Consider the following 15,333-nt stretch of genomic DNA (forward strand, 5'->3'; position numbering starts at 1 on the left):
TTAAAATGTGAACAGAACAGGCAGGTTAGGCTGGAATTAGAATTTCTCTTTTCATAAATAACATTAAAATCCTCTCTACTCATACCTCTGGAATTTGGTTAAAAATGTGCCCTGCTGATGACCCTAGTTGAGGGTCTAGAAGGATTAGCTCACAAATGAGTGTTGTAAAGTGGCAATGAGCATTTATCACAGTTTAGTGTGTGCGGGTGTGTGTGTGTGTACATGTACACGTGTTCTGTCTGTTTTTGTGAATGTTTGTATAAATCACAAAGAGCATTGTTCAGTTATTTACACATTAACTCTCCACATTCTACAATGCAAACATTGCAGCTTTAACGTGTCCCTAAAATGCCCACATTTCAAAAGCAAGTCAAGCATGAGCCAGGTTAATTGTTAAGGTTAAACATTTCTACAGCCACTGATAAATTACTGTAAACAAATGCAGCAGGCCGAAATGTCAGTGAAGAAAACCGAACAATTACACACAATTCAGGACCACATTTCTTAACCAATTTTGTCTTGTTCAACTGCATCGGAGGTGTGTGTTAATGTAATTACCAAACCCTGTAAATGTGTCTACATACAAATACAAGTAGGCCTGATCCCAGCTCCTCAGTGCATTGATTGCACTGTAGCATGGGAAACAGACCCAGATGTCGCCTCACTGTAAAGTTAAGCTAATTGGCTCGGCAATAAAAACAATCAAGCTAATCATCACAAAAAAAACAAAAAAAGAAAAAGGAAAAAAAGAAAAAAGAGAAGAAGAAAATTGAGGGATGAAAAACAAGTAGTTTTATTGTGAGGCTAATGCAAGTCATTATACCTAAAATAAAGTTACATGGCTCACTGCAGGACTCCTAATAGCCCAGTGAACTAATCTTACTACTTAGTATAGCAACAGAATAATATAATCAACATTACTACTACTGGTGCTGGCACGGTGACTGACTGGTTAGCACATCTGCCTCACAGTTCTGGGGCCCGGGGTTCAAATCCCGGCCCCGCCTGTGTGGAGTTTGCATGTTTTCCCCGTGCCTGGGTGGGTTTTCTCCGGGCACTCCGGTTTCCTCAGCTGGGATTGACTCCAGCACCCCCGGGACCCGAGTGACGATAAGCAGTATGGAAAATGGATGGATGGATGAAAGTAGTCGTTTTGTTGACACACGATGATGTAAACCACAGGAGGGAGGCTTTTTGAAGCCAAGGTGACGTCATGTATTGGACCTTTTAAGATAAACTTTAAAACTAGTTTTAAAAGAAGATAAACGATGTATAGTGAAACAACTAATATACTATTTTTTTATCAAAGCATTTTTTTATCAGTGCATTACCACTATCTAGCTTCAAATTATGATTATCTGGTTATTACACTTTTCACAACAAAACAGCCAAAGAAAGAGCAAAACACTCGTGGAATTCTTTCTTCGGCCGCTCGTTGATCTGAAAGATAACTTGAAGTCACGTGTGATATTACGCATTTTCACAATTTGACCTTCACGCCTTTGTGTGACTTCAGCAAAAGATCTTTGTTTGGCTTTTTTTCCTGTTTTACGACCTCGGCGGCATGCAAATGGGGGCGTGCAAATGAGGCCCCACTGCGCCATAGTGATCCCGTTTAAACTTACTAACAAAATAATCGAACAGTTATTTTTGGTGTAAATTGAAAACATTTGAGCTTGACATCAAAAGATGATTATGGGTTTACATACATGCGGATCTGAAACACAAATTAGAAGAAGGCACCTTTTGTTTGAAAAGCCACCCAAGTATAGGAACGTGTCATTGTCAGGTGTTCTTTTTTTTTTTTTGCCGAGATGTTTCCTTTTTCTTTGATTATTCAAACAATTAATGGTGCTTAATGTCTACTACATTATCTTATTTTGTACTAATTCTACTGGGGCAGAGATTGTTCCTCCAGTGACAGGTTGTCTATTTGTTTTTACACGTTTAACTCTGCTGCCCTGTCAGTGAGTTGGCTCCCATGAGGTTACGAGTGTGTGTGTGTGTGTGTGTGTACATACAGTAACAATATGTGTGTATTTGTGTTGCAGGTGCCCTCCTGGGTGGGGAAAACACCTCCCTCTGCAGCGACTGCAGCCCTCCTGAATTCCCCATGCTTTGTAATAATGTTGTTGTTATGTTACAGTTACTGTCACATGTCGTTAAAGGATTCACAGAGACACCTGACAAACCAAAACTATACAACGTCTAACCAGTAAATAAGCAAATCAGTTGCTTATTTAATCAGTTGTCTCTGACAGATTATCCTGAGTGATTATCCTGTGGTGGGGTGTTGTTAAGATACATTTTTATCCTCCCTGATATGCTCAGGGCTGACAATCGTAAATATTATACCTGTTAAATACTAATACACCATTTTAGTATTGTTTTTCAAAAATAAAAAAACACTTTATATAATATTGTAATTTATAAACATACAATAATGACATAATTTGATAGGATGTCAAGAAACCGTCTTTGCCAAATTTTTGCTTCAGTTCAATGGATATCGTGCTGCTCCTTCTGGTGTGTGTGCCTCGGGCACCTGGTGGCATCTGTTATTGTCATGAACACGTGCACACAAAATGTTTCCTCCGCATTTATCCCATCACAGTTGTGGACGTAGCAAACACACACTGATAGTGGCATACGTTGGAGCCGCGGTTTTGGGGTATCGGTGTCTTGTTCAAGGACACCACAACCGTGGGTCCGGGGGATGTTGGGGTTGGATGGTCTGTTGCTGCATTCTCTCAAGCTCTGTCTAGCTGACGTCTATCTTTTTGCTCCCGTTCTTCTGCTGTTTGTTTGTTTCTCCTGCTTGGTTAGGGTTAGTCTGGATTGCCTGTGGGACCATGCTCTCACAGGTCAGTCTTGGTACTACGATAGATAGACATGGTTTCGGGGCGAACATATTGCTGTGTGTGCTGTGCTGTGTCGGTCACCTTGATTACACCACATGGTATAAGAGCAGCAGGAACACACTCAACTCTAAGTCATCTGCTGCTTTATGTGTTGTTGTTTTTTTAGGTCCCCAAAAGTGGCCCACATCTGGTCCCCACAACATTGAGATGCACGTTAGAGAGATTGTACCACGAAAAATCAACCAAAACAAAAAGAAAAATGTGATAATTGCTCTTATTGCATTATTGTACTTTTGTAGCGTGTTACTCAAAACACTGACACGAGATTTGTGGTGCAGAGCAATAATTCATATTTAGTTATTTCACTTCTTTTCTGTGCAGTACACAAACAAGACATTATTATATTATATTATATATAGATAATGGAATTACAGTCCTTATTGTGTCTGTATAAAAGATTGAGAGAATTTCAATGGCCTTCAGAGTGGGGCTCTCTCTGTGCCTTTTCTCCTTTCACAGATCTCATCCAAGCTCAGAGTCATCGACAGCAAGAGGAGGCGAGAGCCACGAATGAAGGTGTTCTTTTCAACTCAGTTTTTATATTTAGTGTTGAGTAGAATTACACATGGCCTACATAAAAGTGAATGGGGCTTCATTTTAACAGCGGGGCATTGAAGTGGTCGGCGTGGCATTGTGTGGTCTCCATTATGGGAATAAGGGGAAGTTTAGCAATACAGGCTGTCCCTGACGACAGCCGACATCATTTTTCACGATGATTTCAAAAATGGCTTTCTCCTCAGGGTTTATGTCTGCATTGCCGCAAGGTCAAAGGTCTCTGCTACTCAAGAAGGCAGGACAACTGTTTAGGTACTGATATTATCTCTTATTATTCCCCAAAACGGTTCATTTACAAAAGGCCCCAACCAAACTCCATCTGTTTAAGCAGTCAACTAAATTGAAGCAGACGGGGAAAAAAGTGTACTGGAAGCATTAAGAATTGTAGTGATTATTTTACAGGAGGCTCCTCTTGTGAGATCAAATTAACACGAGCCACAGGAGGCATTCTTCGGACCGGCGTGAGAAGAAAATCAATCAACTTAAATGAAGGATTAAGGATTACAGGGTGTCAACTCGTAACATACCAGTCTGTAAAATATGTTGGATATTTTGACTTTCCAGTACAGCCTTACATCACATTTTTATCATAGTGTCGTCAATGTGTTCGCTATTCTTATTTAACTTTAAATCACATTACCACATCTTAAGCATTCTACCAAACAACTTTCATAGGAATCTGATGTTACCAAAAAATGAACAAAAATAAAAATAAAATAAACTGATTGACATATGGCAGGTTACAGCCAGTTTCTGAAAACACAATTACAACCACAACATAATTGTCCTCCGAAGGGATTCTCCAATATTCTCCATTACATCGTAGACGATCATCCATCAATTTTGTATTTTTTTTTTTGCTTACCTGGATTCAGGTGGCTGGGCAGCGGCCTAAGCAAGAGGCCCGGGAGTCCCTCTTCCCGGCCACTCGGCAGGGCAGTCAAGAGACATAGTCTCTCTAGCATGTATTGGGTCTTCCCTGGGGCCTCCTCCTGGTGGGACTGGCCTCGAACATCTCACCAGGGAAGCGTCCATGAGGTGCCCAAGCCACCTCTTCTGTCTCCTCTCAATGCGGAGGATCTGCAGCGCTATTCTGAGTGCTGTTTTTAGACCAGCTACAGCTTTGTGGATCAGTTAAGTGTTGTGGATGAAAATGCTAAAGTCTAAAACTACAGGCATTGTGGTCAATTGCTTGCTTCCATTTTGTACAAAGAGCTTGTTGAAGGCCCCTTTTCTGTTGGAGCTGTGCGCCAACCAAATTGCATAGTGACATCTTGGCTGTTTGTCCTGACCTCAGCCCATCAAACACCTTTGGGATGAACAAGAATAGAGATTGTGAGCCAGGCCCTTTCAGGTCCAACACCATTCATTGACTTTCACACTGCAAATTCTTAACTGAAGAAGCTGTTAAGTTCCAAACGGTAACAATGTTTACTGTAATTTTTAGATCATTTTACATGAAATGAATGAACATCGATATAGGTTTGTCAATATAATATATCGTCTTCAATGTACCTGACACACATGTAGAGCAAGCTAAATGGTTTCAGACCATGTGAGGAATCCAGAGTTCCTGCAGAGAAACCAATGTAAGCACAGGGAGAACCTGCAAACTCCAAACAAAAATGATTTGAACCCAGAACCTTCTTGCTCGGAAGCCGACACTCGTCTTCTACGCCGCATGACAAGTGTTTTTCATTTGTACTTATGTTTTGTGTTTTACATTTCATTGCAGTTTGGCAGGGCGTTAGTTCGCAACTACTTTGTCAATTGACACTCAAGCTCCTCTCTCAGACCAAACAACAGCAGACACACTGCCTGCTCCCCGTGACATTCTCCCAAGGTGGCGAGTTTCATCACTGCTGACTTAATGAAAGTGACGAGCCTCAAACCACCCGCCAAGTAGGCTGCTGCTGGGGTTGCACTGCAAATGAGGGAACTGACAGAAAACAGCCTTTTGGTTTTACAGGTTTTTGAACAAATTATTTTAAGAAGCGGAGTTTAAGAGTTTGGAGACTGCTTGATTTATCCGGATGACGTTTGTGATATAATGATGGATTGTAAAGGATTACACTCCCAAGATAATCTACATATTTTACAATCTTAAACGGATTTAGCAGAGCAGAAGCAGTAAGTGGCAAATCCTGTGCTGTGAGTATTTTTCTGGGTTTAGCCTCTCTTATCATACGTTGAGAGTTGAAACACACAAGGAGTCGTCGCACAGGTTAAGCACTTCCTATATCCGTCATGGATAACGCTGATTGAATGTTTACATCCTTAAACTTTATCACATCGAAGTCCAAGGATCACGTAGGCTCATCTCAAACTCCCTGAAGATGCTGTGATGCATCAATGTCAAGTCAGTATAACGATTTCTCATCCAGCATCTTAAATCATTATAAGTCCCCCATTCAGTGCTTGTAGCACAGCGAACGGGAAGTGTCAGTCTGATATATATATTTCTGCTGACCAACTACGCAGATAACAAGACAATGGTTATCAGTGGGAAGTCCAGGTCAAGGCGTTCGTTCCCACAATCCACCATCAATCAACATGAAACTTGTACAGCAAGTGGCCAAAATAATAAAAATGGTTCGGGGTGAAAGGGCTTCAAGTATCTTACTGCCAGTTACAAGAGACAGACAGACAGACAGACAGACAGACAGATAGATAGACTCTTTCTCACACATAAATTAATTTCGTATTATAAACAGGTATTGTAGGTAAATTAAACACATGGCGTAGCTTTAGAAGAGTTGTAAGTGACGAGTTTGGGCAATTCTCTATACATGTGATGGACCCTCCCAGTTGGCACACGCCGTGTCAGACCGTAGTTGAACACAACGCGCAGGCTCGCGTTGGGCCCGTTAACTGTTACAAGCCTTTATTGAACGTGATGAAATGGCTATCAATCAATCAAGCAATCAATTAAAACCACTATTTAGAACCCATTGAGACCGAGGGCTCGGCACAATTCATGTCAAAACAATAACAATACAATGTGTAATTGGATAATGTCAATGTTGTGGTCTCCCTAGGCTTTCTGTGAGAACCATATAGCAAAACGGGATGAAACGGGCACCAAACTCGACAGAACGTGACACAATTCGAAAGGACTGGGAGATGTTGGGGAATGCATATGCTTCCCATCCCACTACAGAGTTTTGATATGTCCTATTACGTACCGTCAGGTTTAGTTCTTTTCACCCCATTGCCATTTACTTTTGCCAACTAGGTTTCTCATCTTTTTTTTGACGGTATGAAAAATCTTGCCGGGCATCCACGGCAATCACTCCCTGTCACGTTTGCCCCTGCCACATTGTTTCACAACCATCCCATTTTGTCCACGTAGGCCTGGAATAGGGTAGGCGTGGCCGCAAGGAACATAGAGTCAATCTAGCCTACAATCACAACTGTTGGTAACGAAAAAGCAAAACATTGCACAATTATAGGGGCTTGACTTGCACTGCTTTGTTGGCGATCTTCTTCTAGTAGCAGCAATAGCATATATGCCATTCCGAAAGACAAATAATCAGAGTCAGATTTGGTCTTGGAATGATTTGTAATTACATTCAAAGACAGAAGAGACTGCTTCACATAGTTTTTTGCCCTGCGTCTTGTCGAGGACATATCAGTGGGCGAGAGGGGGCTTGCCATTGAGGCATCTAATTCTTTGGTGACGGCTGACGTTCTCATTGAGAGTAACCTTCAGACAAGATGTGTGGACAGATGGAGTACTTGAGAGGACTTTTTTTAAAAATAGAAACTTTTTTTTGTTTGGAGCAAACTCTTGAGAAAAAACATCTCAATTGAAGATCTAAATTGTATTTGAGCACAATGTTCACTTTTCTTGCATCTCATTTGGGGAAAAACTTACAGAGGAGGTGTGAAAGTAGAGATCATTCACATCCCTCCATCCATTTTCTGAAACGCTTATTTTTTTCTAGGATGAACTGGAGTCTGTCCCAGCTGACTTTTGGCATGAGGTTGCGTACACGCTCGACTGGTTGCAAGCCAATCCCAAGGCAGAAAGCATATCTTAAAAATTTAATTCTGAATCACTTTGTTTTGTTGATTTTTACCTCACCACTGATACAGTTAATTACACTCAGTGTCTGGCTAATGGGGTTTGATTAAGCATGCCAAACATGTTGAAGAATAAGAAGCGCGCCTGCCTCATAATGCTCCAAGTTTGAATCTTGGGTTCGGCCTTCGAATGTGGAGCAAGCGTGCTCCCACCATGCTTTCGTGGGTATTCCTAAAATTCCATTCCAAAATCACACACGAATCACGTATAGTTTCCTACATTTGTGAAAAGTGCATTATTGACCTTTTTTTCTGGAATTTGCAAGTAACGGTAGTCCAAACATTGATCAGCTAGGTGAAAGGTGACAATTTGATGAGGGATTCCTAAAGACAAAAGCTGTCAAGGAAATATTAAAAGCAAACTTAGTCCTCGGGCCAGTTTTTCAACTTTGTACTTTTGCTCCGAGGCCAAAATTGAAAAATAAAAAAGCTGCATTTTTTTTAAAAGTTATATTCAAAACTGACAAGAAAATAATCATTCACTTTTTTGTGTTGTTTTTCACTTGCCAATTGAAATGGAAAAAGTGAATGATTAACGAATTATTCCAGCTCAGGATTTCCCCTTCCGAACCGTGCAGAGGTAAGTTGAGGTGTGCTGTACTTCTTGGTAAAAAGGTGGCTATTCATTTGAATTCAAAAAGCAGAAGCCATGCAGTAAGGAGCTAAAGGGCAATGAAAGGCTTTCCTGGTGAACCTCCCAGAAGCGCTCCACATCCTGCAAGATTAATCGAAGCTTATTTTTGTTATTTCAGTCTGCATATTACCTTCAGATCCGACAGAAACAGCTGCCCCCCACTTCTTGTGAATTCAGTCTGTGTGATCAGGCTTCACGACAACCAAGACAACGGTTAACCAAGATTAATGCATCGTCATTAATGATACAAATCACACAACATACTTACAATGACAAAGAAATATTTATTACATCTTTTTTTCCATGATTGTTTTCATTAGTTATAGCTGCTCCAACATGTGTATTTACAAATAAACGCCCTTTCCGTAGAAAAACCTAGCGAGAGACCGAGCAGGGAAACTGAAACATTAGAGGAGATCAGGAGGGGCAAAGGGTACACTCACTACAATGTTAAAACAAATACGGAGTTTGGGAAACAGTTTTTGCAAAGGTAACCTAAATATTTTCCCAGACAAAAGCACATCAAGGCCGATTCTGCAAATCTGAAACTGCAGGTTACATGGAAACAAATTCAGGTGAAATAGAAACAGAACCCTTTGGACGAACCCTCCTAGCAACACTATTTGTTCAGAACATAGAAAACATCAGCAAAAGAAGTTAAATGCACCTCCTGAAACATTGTCACAGCGAGCTTTCATACAGCTCGAGTTGATGATTAACAAAGGACCACCGAGCTATACTTTAATCCAACACCTGCATGAACTGCAGTCTTTTTTCAAAACCGAGGAGATTTTGTAGCTCTTAAAGATCCAGCTGGTCTTCATTAAGGCCCTTTCCATGATTCACGAGTGTAGGATGACCACTGCATGTTCAACAAGCTCCACATTTGCACAAATTCACATCCCAGGGGTGTAATGTTTCTATGTTTCATATAAAATACACATAAAATGAAAGAGTTTTCTAATGTCAAACATTATTTTCTTACTGATCACCCGTCAACAGGGGTGTGAACAAAGTATCTAACACTGTATGTTACAATAGATTCGTTGTTGGATACACGGTATCCAGGAAACTGGTTGTTTTTCTCATGGTGATATGGCCGGAGGTGAACATGTTAGAGTGAGGAGACTAATACTGGCTAAACTCTGATGTACCGAGGATGGTGGTAGATGTCAGGAAGTATAATGAAACAAATAAATCCATCTTTTGTTATCTGCACAAAGCTGCAGGGATGTGAACACACACGAGAAAAAAAACCCAACAACAACAAAAAACATCCACGAAAGACAAAGAGCGGGAGCTAGTTAAGTGAATTTGAGATCATGCAATGCAAATAAGTTAGTGAATGCAGTGTTACAAAACATTAAAGTTGAACATGCATGTAACCTATGAATGTGTTTTAGCACCCACATTGAGCAGCATTTGCAGCACTAAATTTGCAGTAAATATGCTCTTTAGAGAGAACAAGATTATTCACATGAAAGTGAATGACCAGACTAGAAAATCAAAACTTCATTCTGATATTGTTCTGACTTTGTTTGTATGTACAGTTACAAACTCACTCCCATTAAGATTTTTGTAACTATAAAAAAAACTCTGACTGACTCTGACACTATATGAAATTACTGCCACTCTTATTTTTATTATATTATTTGTATGTATCTACAGAATATCTCTATTCTTTACGGACACAGATACTTGAGTAAATCAAAGCAGACATACAGTAGGTACTACAGCTGTTTGATTTTTATCTTGTAGGAAAATGATGTGTGCCTATGTGCGAAAATAGTATGTGTCCACAACAGAGAAATAATATTGAGCTCATCATGTTTTGCTCTCCTCTCGTTTCAGTTTACCGTGAGTGAGAGAACACAATTCTGCCTCTTATCTTATCTCTCTATGTGGTTGATTTTTCATAGCAGCAATCAGCAGGTACACCAGTGCAGTGTATTTTGGCCACAGGAGCTTTATATATTACACCTTGTGGACAACTTTGGGACACGTGTAGATTCTGGCGCATAATCTGTTTTAGTTCATCCTTAAACTAATCCAATCATCTTTCTACTGTACGTCCCTTGCTTTGGGCACTGGTGCACAGTCATGCTGGAACAGAGAGTCACATTGCCCCCAGACTGCTCCCACAAAGTTAATGAATGGCCATATGTCATGGTAAGATGAATTATTTGGATTCGGAGGACATAGAGGAATAAGTCCAATATTCGATTGATATACTGTACTGTTGTCCCTACTGTAGTGCACTACAAGCCTGCGTCATGATCATCTGGCAAAATCTGTGCTGCTTATTCTGAGGAAGACTAAACTCACTGTTGCTATTTATATACTTCAGTTAAGGTATGGAAACATCCCTGAACTCTTCAGGACATTTGTCACTATATACAATAATTGTGTAATGACTGTGATTCACAAAAAGATATAATGCAAGAGGAAACCTACAATTGTGACATTCATTAATAACAGATTTGAACACATATTCCACTATTTCTACACCCTGATAGCACATCAGACTTTTTTTCTTCCTTCCTGGACTTTGTTAAAAAACATTAAAACATTTAGATTAAAACAGACATAAACTATATTCAGTATTTTTGTATTATTTTTGTTTTCAAATTAAATGTATGTTATTGTGTTTAACCTGATGAATTATTGTGCTAATGTGTTTTTATTGCTGTTTTACCAAAGCTACAGGCTGACCACACCAGAAATCAAAGCACAAAGAATCACAATAAATAAAACACGTTGCCAGGACAAAAACAAACAAACAAACAAACAACAAAACATACCTTGCACGTCATTCAAATACTACTCTACACCCGTGTTGGCTGCGACATTTGAAGTATGTGATCCATTAAAAACAAAACAAACAAACAAACAAAAAAAACACCACTAAAACGCTTCAATTCAGACACTAAAAATGAGTGCTTCTTTAAATGTTCTCAATATATTTTCGCCAAAGCTACTCCACAGTCTCTCAACAAATCATCCAATTCCTTTATCACCTGAGGAAGGTTATATTGTGAGAGGATTTCCCTACCCCCCCCATGCCAGCAAAATTGTCCTTTCTTCTGACCCATGCGAGCTCCTAATTATGAGACCAAGTCATGTAACTTATCGGGGTCTTATGTGATGTGACAAGGCCTGGAAACTTTAAGTGATCCTGCAGCACTTCCTAAAAGAACGTGAACACTGATATACGAGTGTGTAGGTGTGTGTGCGTGTGTGTTTGCGTCAACACAAATCCATTTCTAATATCTGGGTGGTGAATAAGAGATTCTGCCTCTTTCACCATGGGCCATCGGCACTTGCCATAAGGTCAATCACACAAGTTGGCGAAATGAAGACTTTCATGGTCCCTTCCTTTTTCACTGAGAGAGATTGTCAGTGTTTTTCATGTTTGTCTTTTTTTTTTAATGTATTTTTTTTTTTTTTTTATGTAACAAAAAAGTGCTCCATGGGGAGGTGGGGGGGGGGGGGGGGGGGGTTTGCAGGATATGGTAGCCTGTGGTCCAATCAGGACAGTCAATTCCTGAGAGTTCCCTCAGAATGAGCGCTATAAAGACAAGAAAGCAGCCAGGAGTAGGAGGGCGGAGCTAAGCAGGAGCACGGAATTGCAACACCCGGCAGCAGAGTTTACGTCCCTTCGAGAAGGCTCCGGTGACTCGTGACTGATGTCATCTGAGGGGAAAAAGATGACAATAATTGTGAATAATGCATAGGTAAATGATCTAATATGTCTGGAAATAGGTTACTTTAATAATAAGCTTCTAAAGCTAAACAGACTACAAGTGTGTCTTTATATTAGAACTAGCAATAATAGTATCCAGAGGTAAAGCACTCATCCACTCCAACCCAAAAAAATCTCTGCGGGCCCAATAAAATAAAGATTTGGCAAGTCTGGGGTCTTTAAATTTTAAAACCACGAAATACTACACTGAGAAGACAGCAATTGCTTCACACAGTTTACATTCAGTCATTTTCATCCCCCTAGAAAAATAGCCAACCATGAAGCCTTTATATGGGACTTATTCAAATACTCAGAACTAGAAAGTATAATAGTCAATTGTGATAGCAAGTAGTACAAGCAGAATACATTTTAAAAGAATGTGGTAATGGCTGCAGTCAGAGTGGGAATTTATGAGTGTCAGACAGCTTGTCAGGATAAAAGACAACAGATAGTCACTGCCACTGGAGAAATAGTAGCTCCAGTTCCCTACGTTGTATCGTTTTTATGGTTTAGAGAAAAAAAAAAAAAAAAAAAAAAAAAAAAGTTCAGTGCTTGTGTTAGCATTAAATAGATCCAGAGAGTTATAGTTTTCCTTAATTTTCTGTGCTAATTTTTTTGAGAGACAAGGTTGGAACAGCACCAACTGTAATGAACACAGTCATGAAGATTAACATAAAGTGCTTACTACATTCATTTTGATTAGGTTTTAGTTTTGGGGGGTAATATTGTGTATATAAACAGTTACTGTAAATTACTGCATAAGTTTAGATTTTGTTTGTAATTTTTTTTTCGGGGGGTGGTAAAATAAAAAATTACTATATTAAGCATACTTTGCATTGTACACATGATTAAAATGACAACATTTAAAACAAATCAAACAAATGTGTTTATGCTGCAGTTACATATAACTAGTGTTCAGACTAAACACACTATTGTGCAGAGGGCATTAAGACAGGAAAGCAAAGAAGGTGTAAGTTGGGAAAACAAAATAAAAAATAAACTTTTGAAATTGTGAATTGTAAAACATTAGTGTTCGTGTTAGGGTATTCTTCTTCTTCTTCTTTTCCTTTGGGCTTGTCCCGTGAGGGGTCGCCACGGCGCGTCATCCTTGTCCATGGAAGCCTCCTTCTCCTGCATCCTCCTCTCGAACACCAACTGCCCTCACGTCTTCCCTCACGACATCCATCAACCTTCTCTTTGGTCTTCCTCGAGCCCGTAATCACATTATAAATGTAAAATACATGTTGTATTTTATATAAACCATTCGTATTATTATGTCAACCTTTTGTGTTAATATAACTATAATATATTATTTTGAAAAATCGGAATGAATTGTGACGTTAATATTCTCTGTCTTAACCCAAGATTTCATGAAAAATAACTACCTACCTAATTGCACACACACGCACGCACGCACGCACGCACGCACACACGCTCATTGCTGTAAAATCCCACCAACCTCTGGGCTCTAGACTGTTGTGACTGTTTTCGTCAAAGTCGACCCCTTCCTGTACGCTCCCAGAGTTTCGCACGCAATTGTCTGGAAACACAAAGACGAGAGAAGCAGACGTGTGATTATTGAAATCCGACGTCACTCATCTACAGTTTTGGGCAGAACGGTACCAACAATGTTCGACTTACTTTGTGGCCTAACAAAGACTTTGAGTCGAAGGCAGCTCCTTCTTCCTTTGGCGTCAGTGAGGGAAGCTGTGGAAAAATCAGCCACTATGAAGTACAAATAATATTCTAGTTTTTTTTCTTTTTTCCGATCCATTTCAAACTAAACAACAATTTGTATTTTGAAACAATTTTGCAGCACATAGTTACGGCAATCCATTTTTGTATTCCAAAATTTTGACTGTGTCAGTCACGACACAATAAAGACAATAACTACCAAACCAAAATATTAGAAACCCAAATTCAGTGCTGCTTTACTACAAACTACTACCCAAAAAAATAAAATAAAAATAAAATAAAAATAAAAATATATATATATACAGATCATTTTTAGTTGTGGATTATATGCTGCCCTGGTATTAATAAAATAAAGATAGTCTTATCTAATTGGCATACTCATCATACTGGTTTGTGCTTTTCCAAAATGTGCACAATTTTTTTCCTTCATTAACTGACGACTACAAGCTTCTTGAAGTTTAGCTACAAGAAACGAACAAGTTGACAAGGTCGACTGTGTTTTCAGAGGAGGAATTCAACTTTATCTCTTTTAAAATAGTCTACCCCAGAGGAGCTTTATCTCCTTTTGAGAACTTGCCTCCCTCATCCTGGTGTAAAAGCGTTTAGACTCCATATACATTCGCCGAAAGCAACTCAATGTCATCTCCACATTTCCATTCCTCATTTCTGATATGTTCACCTTCAAAATCTATAACAGTAGTTAATGCGTTTCCATAAACTTTGGAGTTTCTTTGCTTATTAAAGTCATTCACACACTACAAGAACACCGACCTGCCTTCCACGTGTGCTTTCGCTATTGTCTGGAATAGTTGGATGTGTCGTTTAGCACTATCTTCATCTCACAATCTCCTCTCTCTCTGGCTTCTCATGAGCATTGAACGTCTGACCTCGGTAATTTCCTGGTGACTCAATCTGCTTATAGGGTACATTTACACGACAATCATCGTGTGTGTGTGTGTGTGGGTGTGCGTTTTTTGTTTTTTTTTGTACAGATGAGAGCCAAAAGAATTGTCCCGGTTCACATGAACCTGCAAAAATGCTGTAAATAAGCGTTAGACCAGCAGTTGGTAACATTACTTTGAACAGCCGGCTCTTATCCAAAAGTGCATTTTGAATACCGTTCGTTACCATACAGTATATGTAGGTTCAGAATTTGACTGAAGACACTTGGGTATGCTGAGATTGATTTTCAAAATATTTCGAAACCCTGTTAGTGCGTTAACAAATGGCCAAAATGACACACTTTATGAATTAAAAATGTCCTGTCCTGACACTAATTCATCGTCACTCATCTAAAAGCTATATGTGACAGATTCTGACCCAGTGCTGAATCAGTGTTTCCACTGTTAACCTGGAACTGAGGTTCTTATTTCAAAAGGAGCAATATCGGCTGGTGTATGGCCGTGAGAGGAAATAAAAAGTCGTCGTAAACCTCGCCATGAGTGGAATATTGGATGTCAAGTAGCAAAGGGAGGATACAAACGTGAGAGAAAAAATGTCACTCACGCTGCGCCTGCCTGTCTGTGTTAACGGATATCCAATAACTTACCTCTCAACTAGTCTCACTTTCTGTCTCTGAAGTGTGCTACAATGATCTCTGCAGTGTGGTCTGACTCGGTTGACGAGAACTTATTCTACATTTCTTGGACTATTATGAAACATGTCTCTCTTCACTTAATAAAGGTCAAAAGGGCTAAATG

The 15,333-nt window shown here is 39.6% G+C and overlaps 1 protein-coding gene across 1 annotated transcript in view; it reads right to left on the reverse strand.

The window, feature by feature from the left end:
- Positions 1 to 8,460: 8,460 nt before the first annotated feature.
- The window catches only part of LOC133465074 (ephrin-A5b-like), a 76,745-nt gene continuing 69,872 nt past the window's right edge, over positions 8,461 to 15,333 (reverse strand). Inside the window, exons 3-5 of the mRNA XM_061747492.1 lie at positions 13,580 to 13,645; positions 13,398 to 13,478; positions 8,461 to 11,889 (exon numbers count right to left, since the gene is read on the reverse strand). Of these exons, the coding sequence (XP_061603476.1) occupies positions 11,765 to 11,889; positions 13,398 to 13,478; positions 13,580 to 13,645 (272 nt within the window). The 3' untranslated portion in view covers positions 8,461 to 11,764. The remainder of the gene's footprint in view (positions 11,890 to 13,397; positions 13,479 to 13,579; positions 13,646 to 15,333) is intronic.

Source organism: Phyllopteryx taeniolatus, chromosome 15 (assembly GCF_024500385.1).
Source record: "Phyllopteryx taeniolatus isolate TA_2022b chromosome 15, UOR_Ptae_1.2, whole genome shotgun sequence".
Lineage (NCBI taxonomy): Eukaryota > Metazoa > Chordata > Actinopteri > Syngnathiformes > Syngnathidae > Phyllopteryx > Phyllopteryx taeniolatus.